Source organism: Cebus imitator, unplaced genomic scaffold (assembly GCF_001604975.1).
Source record: "Cebus imitator isolate Cc_AM_T3 unplaced genomic scaffold, Cebus_imitator-1.0 Scaffold297, whole genome shotgun sequence".
Lineage (NCBI taxonomy): Eukaryota > Metazoa > Chordata > Mammalia > Primates > Cebidae > Cebus > Cebus imitator.
In genome coordinates this window covers 1,492,212-1,510,399 of record NW_016107612.1, presented here as the reverse complement: position 1 = coordinate 1,510,399, position 18,188 = coordinate 1,492,212, and the positions used below count along the sequence as shown (strand labels likewise).

Genomic DNA, 18,188 nt, shown 5'->3' with positions numbered 1-18,188 from the left:
CTCCTCGGAAGGGACGCCCAGCAGGGAGCCAGTGACTTCAGGCAGCTGGACCCCTAAGTCTGAGGAAACCATCCATTCCACCATGGATTCCCAGAGGCTGAGCGTCCTTATCACTCCTACCCCTGACACCCAGGAAGCCACCAGGAGGCAGGCGGTGGGGCTGCTGGCCTTCCTTGGCCTCCTCTTCTGCCTGGGGGTGGCCATGTTCGCCTACCAGAACCTCCAGGGCTGCCCTCGGAAGATGGCGGGAGAGATGGTGGAAGGCCTTCGCTACGTCCCCCGGAGCTGTGGCAGTAACTCATATGTCCTGGTGCCTGTGTGAACTCCCCCGGCCTGGGTCTAGTTGTTTGACTCAGACAGCTGCCTGGGGTCCCTCATCCTCATACCCACCCCCACCTAAGGGCCTGGCCTGAGCTGGGATGATTGGAGCAGGGAGGTGGGACCCTCCAGGTGCACAGGCTCCAAGCTCCCAGGCACACCCCAGGAGGCCAGCCTTGACCACTCTCCACCTGCCAGGGACAGACGGGGTGGCCTCCCAACTCACCCCAGCCCCCAAACTCTCCTCTGCTGCTGGCTGGTTAGAGGTTCCCTTTGACGCCATCCCAGCCCCAATGAACAATTATTTATTAAATGCCCAGCCCCGCTGACCCACGCAGCCCTGTGAGTACCGCAGGCCTCCCAGCTCACACATGAGCCTCAGGCCAGGCCCCTCTGCCCACTCCCCCAGGCCTCATCGTGTCTCCTGGTCCTGCTGCGGTTGCCAGTCACCCCGGCCACCTGCGGTGCTATCTCCCCCAGCCCCGTCCCTCTGTACAGAGCCCACACCCCCACTGGTGACGTGTCTTTTCTTGCATGAGGCTAGTGTGGTGTTTCCTGACACTGCTCCCAGTGAGGCTCTGCCTTCGGTAAGGCATTGTGGGAAGGGGAGATGAGGCCATCTGGTGGCTTTGACAACTGGTGGCTTTCCTCCTTGGCCTACCCTGTGCTGAGTCTGAAGGCTGGGTTCTGATCCTAGTTCCACTGTCAGCCCACAGAGTTACTCCCATCTGTGAAAGGAAAGAGGGGGGCAAGGAATACCCGTCCCCCTGACATCGCTCATTGACCTGAAGCCCTTCTCTCCAATCCCGGATGCAGCCTCCCAGTCCTTATCAGCAGAGCACTTGAGTTCCTCCCGATGGACTAATTTGTCTTTGGACCCTGAGACCCGGAGGGCCTTTAAGGGAGTGAGTTGATAGCACAGATCCTGCTCTGTGGGTCCCCAGATGGAGGTGGGCAGAGCAGAGACCATCCCTGAAGGCCCCGCCCAGGTTCAGCCACTGAGACAGCCCGAGCTCTGCCTCCCCTCACCCCCTAAGAGGGAGAAGGGAGGGCTCCAGGCACGTGTCTAAGAAGCCCAGGAAAGGCTCCGGGAACAGCCACACTCCTGACGCTCCTTCAGGGACTCCCACAGGCAGCCAGGCCTTGAGACCCTTGTGGTCCCACCCCACACATGTCAGATTCCTTCCTGAAGCCTGGGTTCCCCTCCCACCTCTCTCACTCCTTGAAAACACTGTTCTCTGCCCTCCGAGACCTTCTCCTTCATCTTTGTCCCCACCGCAGACAGGACCAGGGATTTCCATGATGTTTCCACAAGTCCTCTGTTTCTGAAAGGGACTCTACCCGGGAAGGACGGTGGGACACGGGAAAGGGGAAGTTGTAGGCATAAAGTCAGGGCTTCCCTTTTTGGGCTACTGAAGGCTCAAGCATGCCTGGATGGGGTCGCACCTGCCAGCCTGGCCCCTCAGGGTCCCTCGTGGCAGCTCACCTCTCCCTTGGATTGTCCCCAAATGTGACCCTTGCCCTCTACCTAAGGAGCCTCTTGTGGGCTGGATTCTACCCAGGTGCCAGGAACACTCCTTCACAGAAGATGGGTGGTTGGAGGAAGGAAACGCAGCTCTGGTCCACAGAGAGCAGGCAGCTGTGCGGCCCTGCCCACCGGCCTCTGCACTCCCTTGCTGGGCATGGCGCAATATATTCAGGAAGCTCAGGGAATGGCTCAAGTGGGCTCACTCTGGCAGCTCAGAGAGGGTGACAGTGGATCCGATGCACTTTGTTCTAGCTCTTCCAGGCTGGGAGAGCCTTCCAGGGGTGGGGCACCTGCTGATGGGGCCCCGCCTCCTTTGTGAGGAAGCTGCTGGGGACAGCTGGTCCCCCTTCCATGGACATTGTTAGTTTCTCCAAGCGGAACATGGATGAGGATGATGTAGGAAGACTTTGGAAAGGATGGATTGATCCTTTGACTTTTCCAACCCTCATCACCAATGTCTGTGCCGTTTTGTATTTTACTAATAAAATTTAAAAGTCTTGCGAATCAATGCAGATTATTTCTCTGGGTACAAGTCCAGCAACCAGGGCCTCAGGGGGTAAGGAGCTGGGGAGGGCCAAGACCACTTTCAGCCCTGGAGACCCCTGCCTCCAGTTCACCTGGGGAAGAAGGGCAGAGATTTTTTTTTTCTTTTTTGAGATGGAGTCTCGCACTGTCACCCAGGCTGGAGTCCAATGGCGCCATCTCGGCTCACTGCAACCTCTGCCTCCTGGGTTCCAGCAATTCTCCAGGCAGAGATTTTTACAGTCATCAAGAGGAGAAGCACCAGGATTGGAGTGAGGAGGGCCAGGCCCTTGGTTCGGCTCTGTTCCACTCAGCTGTCTGATGTTGGGCCAGGGCCCTCACCTCTCTGGGCCTGTATAAATGTGAGTGTGAGGCCTCTCTTATCTGACAGGATCAGAATCCCTCTGAAGCCCTACCCCATGCCTGCTGAACCACCGTGCCCGGGGCCCTGGGACCACCACTGTCAGTGAACTAGGCCCCATTGAAGGAAGGAAACTGGCCCATACTTTCCTCTTTGCAGCCTTCCTGGTTCAGATGAAGACCAAAGACGGATTACTTCTTAAGGGACTTGGGAGTTCACAGATGTGACCCAAGTGTGAGCCTCCTGGTGGCCCCTAAGCCCTTCAGAGTCCTGGGGGGCTTCATAAGAGCTGCTGTGTATAGTTGTGCAGGTTGGAGACTGCAGAAGGCTGCCACAGACCAAGTCCAGCCTATTAATATCCAATATTTCATGGATGTTAAGATGCATCCTTTTCACACTGTGACATGTTTGCAATTGAGATTCATTTTGTAATCCATAGCTTGTTGTTGCTAAATTGGCAGGCTTTTTTTTTATTAGTAGTTTATTAAATATCAGAACATCTTACCATCAATAGATTGGTATGTCTACATGACCAAGGGTATGTCTTAGACTCAATATCTACGTGAATCTAAGATGCTATTTTTTTTTAAGATGGAGTGTTTAGTCACTCTGTCACCCAGGTTGGAGTGTAGTGGCACCATGTCGTCTCACTGCAACCTCCATCTCCCGGGTTCAAGCGATTCTCCTGCCTCAGCCTCCAGAGTAGCTGGGATTATAGGCATGCGCCACCATGCCTGGCTAATTTTTGTATTTTTTAGTAGAAATGGGGTTTCACCACATTGGACAGGCTGGTCTCGACCTCCTGACCACCTTGTAATCTGCCCGCCTCAGACTCCCAAAGTGCTGGGATTACAAGTGTGAGCCACTATGACAGGTTAAGATGCTAATTTTTAAAAAATTAGAGGCAACATTGAAAAATCAGGAAATTGCACACATAAACTCACTTTCCTATGTTCCGTCAGGTGATTCAGAAGATTCAGATTCACCACTGGCCCATGCACATCCAGGGTGACAGTGGGCTGGTCCAGGCAGCAGCTGCCATTTGAGATAGAGCAGGCTTGGGTCAGCCCTCCCGTTTCCTACCATCCTCTCCACCTCCTGGATCTCCTAGACCTTATGTCCACATCAGTTACCATTTCTTGTTTTTCTTATAGTGAGGATATTTTTATCTGAGCCCAAGTTTCCATCAAAAGTAGGTCAAGGGCTGGGTGTGGTGGCTCACGCCTATAATCCCAGGGCTTTGGGAGGCTGAGGTGGTCGGAGCACTTGAAGTCAGCGTTCGAGGCCAGTCTGACCAACATGGTGAAACCACATCTCTATTAAAAATACAAAAATTAGCCACATGTCGTGGCAGACCCCCGTAATCCCACCTCCTTGGGAGACTGAGGCAGGAGAATGACTTGAACCTGTGAGGCAGAGGCTGCAGCGAGCCAAGATCGTGCCACTGCACTCCAGCCCAGGCGACAGTGAGACTCCGTCTCAAAAAAAAAGTAGGTCAAGGAAAGCCACACCATGATGGGCACATGCTTTCTCTCCTACCCTGCTGGCCCTCGCTTCACTACCTGCTAAACCTCACAGAGATTCGGGCCTGCAGAAATCAATCTGCCTCTGTGCAATTGAGAGCCAGTACCTACTGGCTGTCCTCTCTGCAGTGAGCTTCCCCTGCTCTGCCCCAAACTCAGGCTTGTGTAGTTTTCGCCCCTTCCCACCCCCAGGAAGGAGCTCCACCTACCGCAGGCCTGGTTCCGGCTCCCAAACTCTCCCTGCATACCACCCACCAGCAACACAAGACACCAGCAGAAGCTTTAAAATGAAAAAATGTGTCTCTTATCTTTTCATCACATTCTTAGGTACAATTGCAACCTTCTCAGCAGGCTGAGGATGAGAAGCGGGAGTGGGAGAGGCTTGCATTCCGGCTCAGTCCAGAGCGGTTCCCCAGGGACCCCGGAGTGTTTGTGTAGTTTTATTTCCTCTTTCACTTTCAGAGCTAAATGTTAGTTGAAGCCTTCTCACAATTAATGCAGAGTTTGGAGGGGGCCATTTTGATATAACATTAGCTATATAATAACAGTAGACATTGTTCATGTAATGTTTACAGTGTACCAGGCCATGTGTGAAATTATGTACAGGGATTCCCATCTTACTGACAATGAAAGCAAGGGCCTCACATTGGGCGTGGTGGCTCACGCCTGTAATCCCAGCACTTTGGGAGACTGAGGCAGGCAGATCACTTGCACCCAGGAATTAGAGACCAGTTTGGGCAACATGGTGAAACCCTATCTCTATAAAAATACAAAATTAGCCGGATGTGGTGTCGTGCACCTGTAGTCCCTGTTACTTGGGAGGCTGAGGTGGGAGGATCACCTGAGCCCAGGGAGGTTGAGGCTGCAGTGAGCCAAGATCATGCCTGTGCATTCCAGCCTGGACAAGAGAGCAAGACCCTGCCTCAAAAAAAAACAAATGGAAAAGAAAAGAAACAGAAGAGAGAGAGAGAGAGAGAGAGAAAGAGGGAGAGAGAGAAAGGCTGTGGGGACATGTGACTTGCTCAGGGTGACACAGCTTATAAGCAGCAGAGCAGGGATAGAACTCAAGGTCTTTCCCCAGAACTCAGCCTTAGCATTACAGAGAAAAGTGTGAGATACAGTCTCAAAAGTACAGGCTCCTGAGCCCCACTTCTGACCTGCTGAGCTCAGGCTCCAGGTGTGGGAGTCGCCCCTTCCAGCTGCACCACCCTCCCACCCCCACCCCAGCCTCCTTCCCTCTCCTCTTCCTCAGTCCACCCTGCACTGCCTCCAAATTAGGGGATTTGATGCCTGGCCAAAGTTTTGGAGCCCACTGTACCGGATCACAGGCCCCCACTCCGCAACGTTCTCAGGCCCTCTCGGGAGTTAGCTTCCCTGAACTTCTCACCCTCTGATCTTTGCCGTTGAGTCCCCTCTCCCTCCCTAGTGTCCTCTGTACATTCCCCAAAAGGGTGAGGCCAGACAGAAAAACACAGGAATGAATGGCTGGGAATTTCCAGCTTGAGGCTGAATAACAGGCTCCAGGAAGGCATGGTGTATGTGTGTGTATTGTGTGTATGTATTCATGTAGTGTGTATGTGCATTTTGTGTATGGGTGTAGTGTGTGTGGTGTATGTATGCGTGTGTAATATTTGTATGTGTGTAATATGTGTATGTGTGTGCTGTGCATATGTGCATTGTACATATGTGTAGTATGTATATGTGTGTCATGTGTGTATGTGTGTGTTTATGTGTATGTGTGTATGCATGTGTATGTGTGTACTGTGCATGTGTGTGTATTGTGTGTATGTGTAGTGTGTAGTGTATGTATGTGTGTATATGTGTATGTGTGTGTACTGTACATGTGTATGCATTATATGTGTAGTGTATATGTTTGTATGGTGTAGTGTATGTATGCATGTGTTGTGTATTCATGTGTATGTGTGTACTGTGCATGTGTGTGCATTGTGTGTATGTGTAGTGTATATATGTGTGTATGCATGTAGTGTATGTATGCATGCATTATGTGTATATGCATGTGTATGTGTGTATGCATGTGTATGTGTGTACTGCACATGTGTGTGCATTGTGTAGTGTACATGTATGTATGTGTGTAGTGTATGTATGCATGTGTTATGTGTGTGTACTGTGCATGTGTGTGCACTGTGTATATGTAGTGTATATGTGAGTATGTGTGCAGTGCATGTGTGCATGTGTTATGTGTATGTGCATATGTGTGTATTGTGTACTGTGCATGTGTGTGCATTGTGTGTGTGTAGTGTGTGCATGTGTTTGTATGAGTGTGTATAGTTTATTTATCTGTGTATTTTGCATACATGTGTATATGTGTATATGTGCATTCTGTGTGTGTGTGTGTATGTGCTCTGCATGTGTGTATCTGTGTATGTGTCTGCATGCCCAGCTCCTCCCAGATGTACGTAAGTGCTCAGGAGACCACCCGTGCCCTGTTCACTTCTGGTCAGTCATGTGCTTTCCTGGATAATGATTAAGCTGCAAAGACTTAAGATCCAGTGCCAAGCTGGCTTTCCTGAGCTGGCCGGCAGCAAAGTTCAGCGGCTGGAACCCATGCAGGATTGAATCGTGCCAAGTTGGGGTGGGGATTGTGCCTCTGAACCCAGGAGAATTCCAGAGCAGCACATGTTTGGAGGAGATGCCCCTCTCTTAACTTCAGGGGATCCCGTTGTCCCCAGAGGACAGAATAGGATTATTTGCAATGAGTGGTTTCTAGCAATGCAGGAGCAAAGCGTAACATGGGACTCTCAGACTGTGTGACTTTGGGCAGGTTACTTAATGTCTCCGGGTCTTGGTTTTCCCTGTTGTAAAATGGGAATAATAACAATTCATCTCAGGGGTGAATATATCATGAGATAATCCTTAAAGATGTAGAAAAATGACATTCTCATAGTGAGCTCTTAGTAAACTGAACCTATGATCGTGCAATAGATATTTCCAAAGGGTCTGAAGTAACCTATTTCTATTTGATTTTGTTATTGGGTACCCAAACAAGACTATAGAATTATATGATATCTATAAAGAAATGCCGTCTTCTTGGTTTTCAGTAAAGTAGGGTGAAGAAATATAATGGCATCATTAAGCAGATTAGAATAATTTGTGGCTGAGTGCAGTGGCTCACACCTGTAATCCTAGCACTTTGGGAGGCCCAGGCAGGAGGATTGCTTCAGGCTGGAAGTTTAGGATTGGCCTTGGCAGCATAGCAAGACCTTATATATACAAAAAATAAAAAATAAGCAAGGCATGGTAGCACACATCTGTATTCCCAACTATTCAGGGTGCTGAGGCAGGAGGATTGCTTGAGCCAGGAGTTGGAGGTTACAGTGAGCTGTGATTGCACCACTGCACTTCAGCCTGGGTGGCAGAGCGAGACCCCATTTCTAAAAATAAATAAATAAATAAATAATCATCCGTAATTTGCATAATATTTCCCTAAGCCCATAGATGATGTTCAAGTTGATGTAACTCTTCTAAATTACTTTTGAACTTGGTGCTATGGTTTAAATATGACTCTTGAAAGTTTGTGTGTTGGAAACTTATTCTCCAATGGCGGCAGTGTTCAGAGGTGGGATCTTCTGAAGGTGATTGGGTCATGAGGACTCTGCCCTCATGAATGAATTAATCCATTCATGGATTAATGGGTTATAGAGGGAGTGGGTTAGTTATCACAAGAGTGTGTCTCTTACAAAAACCAGTTTGGCTCTCTCTTGTGAGGAGCCTCACCATGTGATACCCAGCCCCACCTTGGGACTCTCTGCAAGATAGTTCTCACAGATGCAGCCCCTCAACCTTGTGCCCCCCAGCCTCCAGAACTGAAAGAAACAAATTTCCTTTCTCCATACATTGCCCAGTCTGTGGTATTCAGTTAAGCAACAGAAAATAGGCTGAGATACTTGGCAAGGTCAAAATGGACAAATCTCAACTAATTAATTATCAACTAGCAAGCTGACTTGGAACAGAACGGAAAGTCTTTGCTTTCAAGACCTTGGCGACTGGAGTACTCAGTTTCCTACATATTTCTGGCTTGCTGCCTCCTGAGCACTCGACGGGGCTGCTCTTCCTGAGCCTTTTGGGGTTTTGGTGGAGGTCAAATGACCGGTTTTGGCCAGTGAGCTGGGAGTAAGTGGTGTGTGTCACGCAAGCTTCAAGCATTTAATTGCTGGTGGAAGACCCGCCAGAGCTTTCAGTGCCTCCAGCATAGCATCTGGCAACACTCCAGAAAATGGCTGGGTCCCAGACTGAGGGTGACTCAGAGCCTCCAGCCATGGAAAGAGCCCCAGATAAGCTATGTCACACAGTGTGAGGAAGAAATAAACCTTTATGGTCTAAGCCACAGAGAGTTTGAGGATATTTGCTACTGCAGCATATCCTAGCCCATCTTGATGGATATAGCAACCAGGAAGAAAAAAAAAATGTGATGGGTTGGCCTAAATCGGCATGGCTTGTTAGTAGTATGCATGATGCTATTAAAAAGCTTGGAACCGCCAGGTGCGGTAGCTCACACATGTAATCCCAGCGCTTTGAGAGGCTGAGATGGGTGGATTGCTGGATCCTGAGAATTCAAAACCAGCCTAGGTAACATGGGAGACCCCATCTCTACTACAAACACAAAAATTAGCTGGGTGTGGTGGTGTGCACCTATATCCGGTCCCAGCTACAGGGATCCCCCTCAAAAAGAAGGAGGAAACAGAAAAGCTGGAAAACAAGCTGGGAGCAGCGGCTCACACCCAGTGCTTTGGGAGGCTGAGGGGGGAGGATCACTTGATTCCAGGAGTTGGACAGCAGCCTGGGCAGCATAGGGAGAACCATCTCTACAAAACAGAACAAAACCAACAAAAGCCGAGTGTGGTGGCATGCACCTGTAGTTCTAGCTACTGAGGTGGGAGGATCAGTTGAGCTTGGGAGGTTGAGGCTGCGATGAGCCAGGATTGTGCCTCTGCACACCAACCTGGGCAACAGAGCAATTCCTTGTCTCAACAAAAAGCTGGAAAACATGCTCTTAGCTGGCTCTCAATTCATCTCTCCATTCATCCTTTTTGCAGATGGGGGGAGGTCACTCTCACTGTGGCCCGCTGTCTATGGTGTTTGTGGATTTATTTGGAATTCTCACTGAGTGGAGTTGGAAAGAGGAAAGGCTTTACAGTTTCTCTGAAGTACGTTGGTGCTTGAGAGCGTTTTAATGGCTCAGATGTTGTGATGGTTAATGTTGAGTGTCAACTTGATTGGACTGAAGGATGCAAAGTACTGATCCTGGGTGTGTCTGAGAGGGTGTCGCCAAAAGAGATTAACATTTGAGTCAGTGGATTGGGAAAGGCAGACTCACCCTCAATCTGGGTGGGCACCATCTAATCAGCTGCCAGCACAGCTAGAATAAAAGAAGGCAGAAGAACATGGAAAGACTAGACTGGCTTAGCCTCCCAGCCTACATCCTTCTCCCGTGCTGGAAACTTCCTGCCCTTGAACATCAGACTCCAAGTTCTTCAGCTTTGGGACTCAGGCTGGCTTCCTTGTTCCTCAGCTTGCAGATGGCCAATTGTGGGATATCACCTTAGTGATCGTTGTGAGTCAATACTCCTTAATAACCCCCCCTTTATATATACCTCTACCTTATTAGTTCTGTCCCTCTAGAGAACCCTAACACAGATACGCTTCAGCAGACAAGGAAGTAAACAGGGAAAAGAATAGTAACATTACGTAGCCCCAGCGCGTTGCCAGGTGATCTGGGTTTGCCAGTTTTGCAAGCGCCTCCTAAGACCAGAAGCCAAACCAGGGTAACCTGGGCCTGTGGGCGTAGGAATCAGGTGTTTGGGCACAGCTCTAGGAACTAGTAAGGGCACCTCCTCTGTCTTGGTTTTTCTGGAGGGTTTTCACCGGTCAGCTGGCTCCAACCTCATCCTCCTGCTGCCAGTTCCCATCTGCACCCTCTCTCAGCACCTTTGTCCACAGATTTTTTTTTTTTGAGACTGAGTCTTGCTCAGATTCAGAGGTGGAAGTTTTCTCCAATTTCACCCGGCCGAGCTACGTAACATGCAGTTTTGGCTCTGCGCCGTCTATAACAAGTTAAGCGATTGTTAATTGGTTTGAGCTGGTCCCGTGGTTACACAATCACCAACACGTCCTAGCCAAGACATTGTTCCCAGGCCTGGCCAGAATCCCCAGAAAGCCTGGACTGGGTCATGGACATGCTTGTTGCCCAATCTCCCCAGAGAAGTGAGGAGGCGAGGGGAATCAAGAAGCTCCGGAGTCTCAGGACTCTCCCAGCGCCAGAGCTTCTGCCATCTGGATGTTTTCCTGGTTCTCCCCACCCCTGTTTCTAGGTGCTTACACATTGCCACGACCACCATCAGATCGACGAAGTAAGAATCCCAACCACATGGCCAGAGCCTTCTTTCCAGGATGTCAGGCACAGGTACCCACCAGGGTGACAGCAGAGGTGGCTGGGGGGTAGGCTGAGGAAAGGAGTTAATTCATTTATTGCCAGAGACACTGATCAATAAGACATCAACTTTTTTTCTTCTTTTTTTTTCTTAGAAGGAGTCTCACTCTGTCTCCCAGGCTGGAGTGCAAAGGTGTGATCTTGGCTCACTGCAACCTCTACCTCCCTGGTTCAGGCGATTTTTCTGCTTCAGCCTCCCAAGTAGCTGGGTGGGACTACAGATGTGCACCACCACACCCAGATAATTTTTGTATTTTTAGTAGGGACAAGTTTTCTCCATGTTGGCCAGGCTGGTCTCGAACTCCTGACCTCAGGTGATCCTCCCACCTCGGCCTCCCAAAGTGTTGGGATTACAGGCATGAACCACTGCACCTGGCCCAACATGGGCCTTCTTCTCATGAGGTTAACTGTCCCCATAACTGTGATCCTTTGGATGCATTTTCTCATTGTCATCCCTGTCACAGCGCAAAGATGAGCTCATGCTCATAGTGTTACCGAAACACCAGGGGTGCAGTCTAGGGCCTGCTGCCCCCCGCACAGAAAGCCAATCACTGAGACACAAGTATTGCCAGGGAAGAAAACTTTAATCGAGTGCTGAAACCGAGCAGATGGGAGCTCAGTCTCAAATCTATCTCCCAGATGGACTAAAACCAGGGGTTTATATAGCAGAGAAGAAATGTAACCATGTGTAAGAAAACAGGAACTACACAGGGGCAAGGAAGCGATGCTGGTAAATGAGGGGTCTGGTATCTGGAAGGGTGTTCTTGGGTTTCAGTTCTTTGATACTTTTTTTTTTTTTTTGAGATGACCAAAGATCATTTCTTGAAGGAACTCAGATGAAATGAATAACTTTCAAGTTTTAAGACCAGAAGTGTCGCCCGGGAAAGGTGGCTCACACTTATAATCCCAGCATTTTGGGAGGCCAAGGCAGGCAGGTCACCTGAGGTCAAGAGTTTGAGACCATCCTGGCCAAGATGGTGAAACCCCATCTTTACTAAAAATACAAAAATTAGCCAGGCATGGTGGTGGGCGCCTTTAATCCCAGCTACTTGGGAAGCTGAGGAAGGAGGATCACTTGAACCTGGGAGGCGGAAGTTGCTGTGAGTCGAGACAGCGCCATTGCACTCCAGCCTGGGCGACAAGAGTGAGACTCAATCTCAAAAAAAAAAAAAATGAAACTTACCCAAAGTCCCAGACTTAATAACTAAGCCAGCAGGCAGCCTGACTCCAGACACCTTTCTTGTGTGTGTGTGTGTGTAAATTGTGGCATAGTTGGTATATAGAATGGCATACAATGATGAAAAGAAAGAAATACACATTTGGCATATATCAACACAAATGACACTTCAGGTGTAATGCCGCAACATGTGGAAGTATAGATACAAGATGACGGTGTTGATATAAAGCTTAGAAATGAGCATGAACTGGCCCGGCATGGTGGATCACGCCTGTAATCCCAGCACTTTGGGAAGCCAAGGTGGGCAGGTCACCTGAGTTCAGAAGTTTGAGATCAGCCTGGCCAACCTGGTGAAACCCTATCTGTACTAAAAATACAAAAATTAGACGGGCGTGGCAGTGTGCACCGGTAATCCCAGCTACTCAGGAGGCTGAGGTAGGACAGTTGCTTGAACCCTGGAGGCAGAGGTTGCAGTGAGCCAAGATCATGCCACTGCAGTCCAGCCTAGACAGAGCAAGACTCGGAAAAAAAAAAAGAAAGAAAGAAACTTGCATGAACAGTGCTATATATTGCTTAAGGACACTCACATGCGTTAGTGAGATGTGAAGAAATGTGTGGGACTAATGGCTGCCAATTCTGTTCCTCTAGTGCATAGAGGCTGTGATTAGGAAGGAAAGCTGGGCTCGGTGACGTGGTGATACATCTGCTCACCTGGTGGTGGGTACAGGGGTGTGGTTAGCAACGCTGGCGCCCTACCCAGACCCCACTCCTTTTGGTTGATTTTACTTCTAATCACTCTCCAGGGCCCCTCCAAGGAATCTGGCTGAAGCTGCCAGCCAGGGACGCCATCTGAGGTCACACCCTTGCTGAGCTTCTGCCCTTCTCTGTCTTCACTCCCCCACTCCTTCGCCACCTCCCCAGGGAGCACATTCTTAGTGAACCCAACCTGAGACAGTGGAGACAGCCCAGTCACCCATAAGCAGAGAGAGCAGAGCCCAGGCAAGGCAGAAAGGAAGGGGGACCCTATCGCTAGTGAAGTGGTTGAGGGGAAAGCCCCACTGTGCGGAGGGACAGCCACAGCCCAGAGGGGAGCTGAGGTGCCAATTCCTCTCTGCAAAGGGCTCTCTAGAGAATCCTGCTTCCCATGTCTGGGGCCTGCTCACAAGTGGCCACATCCCTTCCCGATACCCTCTGCCCCCTCTGGGGAGAGCCAGGACCCACGTGGCACAGTGCCACGTGTCAAATCCCCAAATGCTGTTAAGACGTGACTCCGTTCCCTGCTGGCTTTTGCAGTGGCTGAGATTCCCAAGGCCTTTCAAAGAGGCCAGATCCAACAGGCTCCTTGGAAAGGGTGCAAGGCTTCTTCCCAAGATGCTGGGTGCTTGTCGCTGACCCTGGTGCTAAACAGATCTTCCTGGGGTGCCCAGAGGGTCCAGTTTGGCAGGACCATATACCCCCAACCCCACTACAGGCAAGCTGCCAGGCTAGGAGCAGAGGACTTCTGAGTTCTGTGATTCCTGTCATCGCAGCCTCAGGAGTGAACCTCTGATTTTCCCAAGGTCCTCAGGAAACCAAAGACCTGACTTTGAAGTAGCTTGGAAATACGGACAGATGCTCCTTGGGAAGAGAGTCAGACTCTAGCAATGAATAAAAGGCATTCATTTACAAGGTTTGAGTGGAATTCTGGAAGCTCTGAGGCCCAGGCATCAGACAGACATTGAGATGAGTCCATTGGTGAGAGTGAGAGGAATAAGAAGGGATTCTGCATTCTGCTTCAGGAACAACACCAGTGACTTATCCCTTCACTCACTATCCAACAACTGTATATCAAGGGCCTAGCACGTGCTGAGGTACATTCCATTGAAGAAAAGAAACAGAGACCTCTGTCCCGTGCAACTTACATCTCAGTAGGGTGGGGGTTGCGGGTACAAGACCGACAGCAAACAGCGACATAAGTAAGTGAATGGCATAGCATGTCAGAAGATACAAGCATTACAGCAAAAAAGAAGAAAAAAGAGTAGAGGAAGAGATGGAGGTGGCGTGCAATTTGAAATAGGGTAGACTTCACTGAAAGATGTCATTTAAACAAATTTATATATATTTTTTGAGACGGAGTCTCTCTCTGTTGCCCAGGCTGGAGTGCAGTGGCTCACTTTTGGCTCACTGCAGCCTCTGCCTCCTGGGCTCAAGCGACTCTCCTGACCCAGCCTCCCAAGTAGTTGGAACTACAGGCACCTGCCACCATGGCTGGCTAATTTTTGTATTTTTAGTAGAGACAGCGTTCTACCATGTAGGCCATGCTGGTTTTGAACTTCAAGTGATCTGCCTGTTTTGGCCTCCCAAAGTGCCGGGATTATAGGTGTGAGCCACCATGCCCAGCCTAAATAAAGATTTGAAAGAGGTGAAGGAGTGAGTCCTGCAGGTATCTGGGGACAGAACATTCCAGGCTGAAAGAACAGTCCATGCAAACCTGCTCAGGAGGGAGCATGTCTGCCTGGCTAGACTGAGGCATAGCAAGGAGGCCAGTGTGGCTACAGCAGAGTGAACCAGGGAGGCAGGAGACACAGGTGGGCAGAGGGCAGGGCACAGAGCTCACGGGGCTTCATGGCTGCCGGAGGAGCTTCTTGGACTTGTCCTCTGGGTGAGGTGGAGAGCCACAGGGACGTTCTGAACACAAGAGATTCATGGTCCCTCTGCTGCTGTGCTGAGAATACACTGAAGGGACAATGATGGAGACAGAGAGAGCACTCAGAAGGCAGTTGTAGGAAGCTGGGGAGAGATGCTGGTTTCTGGGTGCACTTGGAAAGCAGAGACATGAGCTCACCCAACAGATGGGAAGTTGGGGGCGAGAGGAAGAGGCGTCAGGGATAGCGCCCAGGGTTCTGGACCTAGTAACCGGAAGGAAGGGGCTGGCAGAGAAAGAGGAGAGAGCAGGTGTAGGGGTGGGTGGGAATCAGGAATTCAGTTTCGGACTTGGGGGGTTGGAGCTGCCTATTTGGCATGGCAAGTAGGCAGCTGGACGTAGAAGGCTGGGGTTTGCGAGAGAAACTTGGGAGTGGTTGGCATATAGATGATATTTAAAGTCAGAAACGTGTACTATTTGCCAGATACATGCAGTAAGGCAGTTGATGCAAACCGAAGTGTTCTAATGCAGTTACTGTTATTATTTTCATTGTGCAGCTGTAGAAACTGACAGAGAGAAGTGACTTGGAGCTCACAGTGTCACCACCCACTGATGGGGGAGCTGAATTCAACCTGACCTACAGTCTTTTCTCCTAAGCCCTCCACTGCAAGGTGACCCCCTCGCTGGATCTTTCAGGGCATGTCTTAGATGAGAGATGGATGGACTTTGGATCAAGGGAAGATAATCCATGCAAGAAGGGGACAGGAGTTTGGAAGCAGCAAACCAAGTCCCATAGTGAGGGGATGCACTGGCTCTCAAGGAAGCTGAATGCTGGGGAGCATTGAGATGAGGCTGAACAGGAAGGAGGGGCTAGACGGAGGGTGCAGCTTCAAGACTGGCCTGAAAAGCTTTGACTGGATGGGGAAGGAAGCAGGGAGCCACTGATGGTTTTGGAGGAGGGGGCATTACATGATCAGTGCAGCCCTTGTGAAAGACCCATCAGATGAGGGCATTCAGGCTGATGAGGGAGGTGTCAGGAGAGACCAGAGAGGAGAAAACAGGCCCAGAAGTTGTGAGACTGTCTGGGTGTGAAGGATGAGGGCTGAGCCAGTGGAGATGAGGAGGAAGCGAGGAAGCCAAGCTCCCACTGAAGACAGCACTGAGCAGAGTCTCTGCCTGATGCAATGTTGGGGATAGAGGTGAGGAATCTGTCAAGGGCAAAGTTTCAGACTGGTGGGGGCAGATGGGGAGGTGGGAAACAATGCCGGCTTGAACAGTAAAAAGGGAACTGGTGTGAGAGGGAACTCGGTTTTGCATGTCGTACTTGGGGCTAAGTGAACCATGGCGGGAGGCTGGTGTGGCGGACAGAACTGCACAGGGCTGGCCAGGCTGCAAGGCAGAGACAGCTGAGCAGTGCCACAGAAAGATGGGCAGGAAGGGGCAGCGTCCGGTGAGTGTGTCTGATTGGTTACTGGTCAGGGCTAGGGACAGAGAAGTGTTTATCCAGAGGTGACAGATCTGGGGTAGACGACGCCAGGGAGGAAGAGAAGGTTGCTTGAGGGAAAAAAACAAAGTCTAGGACAGGCGCAGGCTTGCTCCTGCCACCAGCTAGCTCTGTGCCCATGAAGTAGATTTTTTTTAGTTTTTTTTTTAGTTTTTTTTTGAAATGGAGTCTTGCTCTTTTGCCCGGGCTGGAGTGCAGTGGCACAGTCATGGCTCAGGTGTGCACCACCATGATGGGCTAATTTTCATTTTATTTATTTTTGTAAAGACAGAGTGTCACTATGTTGCCCAGGCTGGTCTCAAACTCCTGGGCTCAAGCAGTCCTCCCGCCTCAGCCTCCGAAGTGCTGGGAGTACAGTGAACCCGTTGTTTCAACTTCTCTGGTTAGTTCCTAATTTTCTCATCTGTAGAAAATAATAGTTCTTACCCCCCTGAAGCTGCTGTGAAGACAAAGTAAACTAATAGACTTAACTGCTGAGACCCCCAACCCCCACCCCAGCCTATAGTGAGGGCTCAGGGACATTTCTGAGAAGAGGAGCTCACAAAAAGCCCAGGGATGAACCAGGTCCCAGATCCCAGTGGGAGGAGCATCAAGAAGGGAGGTAGGTTCCCAGGGTTGATAAGGAGATTCCCTGAGCCAGCTGAAGACCAGGAACTTTACAGACTTTATCTCAGTCAGTTCTCCAGGTCATACCATGAGGGAGAGTTTATCATCACACCCATTTCACAGATGGGAAAAATGAGGTTCATAAAATTGCTCTTGGTCAAACAACCAGGAACAAGTAGAATAGGGACTGGGACCCAGGGCTATAAGTAATGATTCCAGAAACTCTGTTGGTAACCACTACCCCACACTGCCCAATGTAAGGCAACGGGAGGTTCAGGGAGTGGATGGAGGGGATTGAGAGGCTCAGAGAGAGGACCTTTCCTAGAGCGTCAGAGCTGGAAGCCACATTGCTGAGGATTAATTGAATCACAAGTGGGCAGAGAGGAAATGGTAGAGGGAAGTACAGACCACACATCGGAGCAGTTTGGTCATGAATGAAAGGAGAAATAAGAGGGTAGCATTTGAGGGTGTTGAGGTCAAGGAGAGGTCTTTATGGAAGTGGAGAAACAGCATCATGTTGTCAGCAGAGGGAAAGGGATCACGGGATGGGAGACAGTGAAGAGCTAGAAGATGGGGGTGCAACTGAGTGAAGGAGACCCCTCCGGGCTGAATAAAGGTTGATATCCAAGCCACAGTTGAAGCAATTTAGGTTTGGCAGAAAATGGCCATAACCACAAGTAAGTTGTAAACTGGATAGAGGAGGAGTCAGGGTGCCCTCGGATAGGTTCCTCTGCTTCATCCATGGCAGAAGGATTCAGTGTGTCTCATAAACTGATGGGACCCACTGGTTTAAAAACAATTTGCTCTGGGGTGAAGGAGGCCCTGAGATAGAATGTCAGCTGGACCCATGTTGTCGTTCAGAAATCTGTAAGTGATCATCCATCTATCCATGCATCCATGCATGTATATATGCATTCATCATCTATCAAGCCATGCGCCCATTCTTCTATTCATCCATCCCACCACACACCCATCTATCTATCCATACATCTACAACATACACCCACCCATCCATCAGTCCATCCATTCCCCCATCCACAGTTTCATCCATCCATCCATCATCCATTAACCCATTCATCCATCCTTCCATCTGTCCATCCATCCATCCACCCATCCATCCATCCAACCACCCATCCGCCCATCCATCCATCCATCTATCCATCCACCCACCCATTCATTCATCCACCCATCTATTCATCCATTCATCTACCTATCCATCCATCTACCCATCCATCCATCTATTCTTTTGCCATCCATCCACACATCCATCTACCATCCATCCACCTACTCATCCATCCATCTACCCATCCATCTATCTATTTATTCTTTTACAATTCAACCACACATCCATCTACCACACATACGTCTACCATCCATCCATCTACCCATCCATCCATATACCCATCCATCCATATACCCATCCATCTATTTATTCTTTTACAATTCATCCACACATCCATCTACCATCCATCTACCATCCATCCATCTACCCATCCATCCATATACCCATCCATTCATCCACCCATCCATCCATCTACCATCCATCCATCTACACATCCATTCATATACCTATCCATT

At 49.8% G+C, this 18,188-nt stretch overlaps 1 protein-coding gene across 1 annotated transcript in view; it reads left to right on the top strand.

The window, feature by feature from the left end:
- Positions 1-2,350, top strand: part of CX3CL1 (C-X3-C motif chemokine ligand 1) — a 13,063-nt gene extending 10,713 nt beyond the window's left edge. Inside the window, exon 4 of the mRNA XM_017502704.2 lies at positions 2-2,350. Coding sequence (XP_017358193.1) covers positions 2-322 — 321 coding nt within the window. The 3' untranslated portion in view covers positions 323-2,350. The remainder of the gene's footprint in view (position 1) is intronic.
- Positions 2,351-18,188: the final 15,838 nt, after the last annotated feature.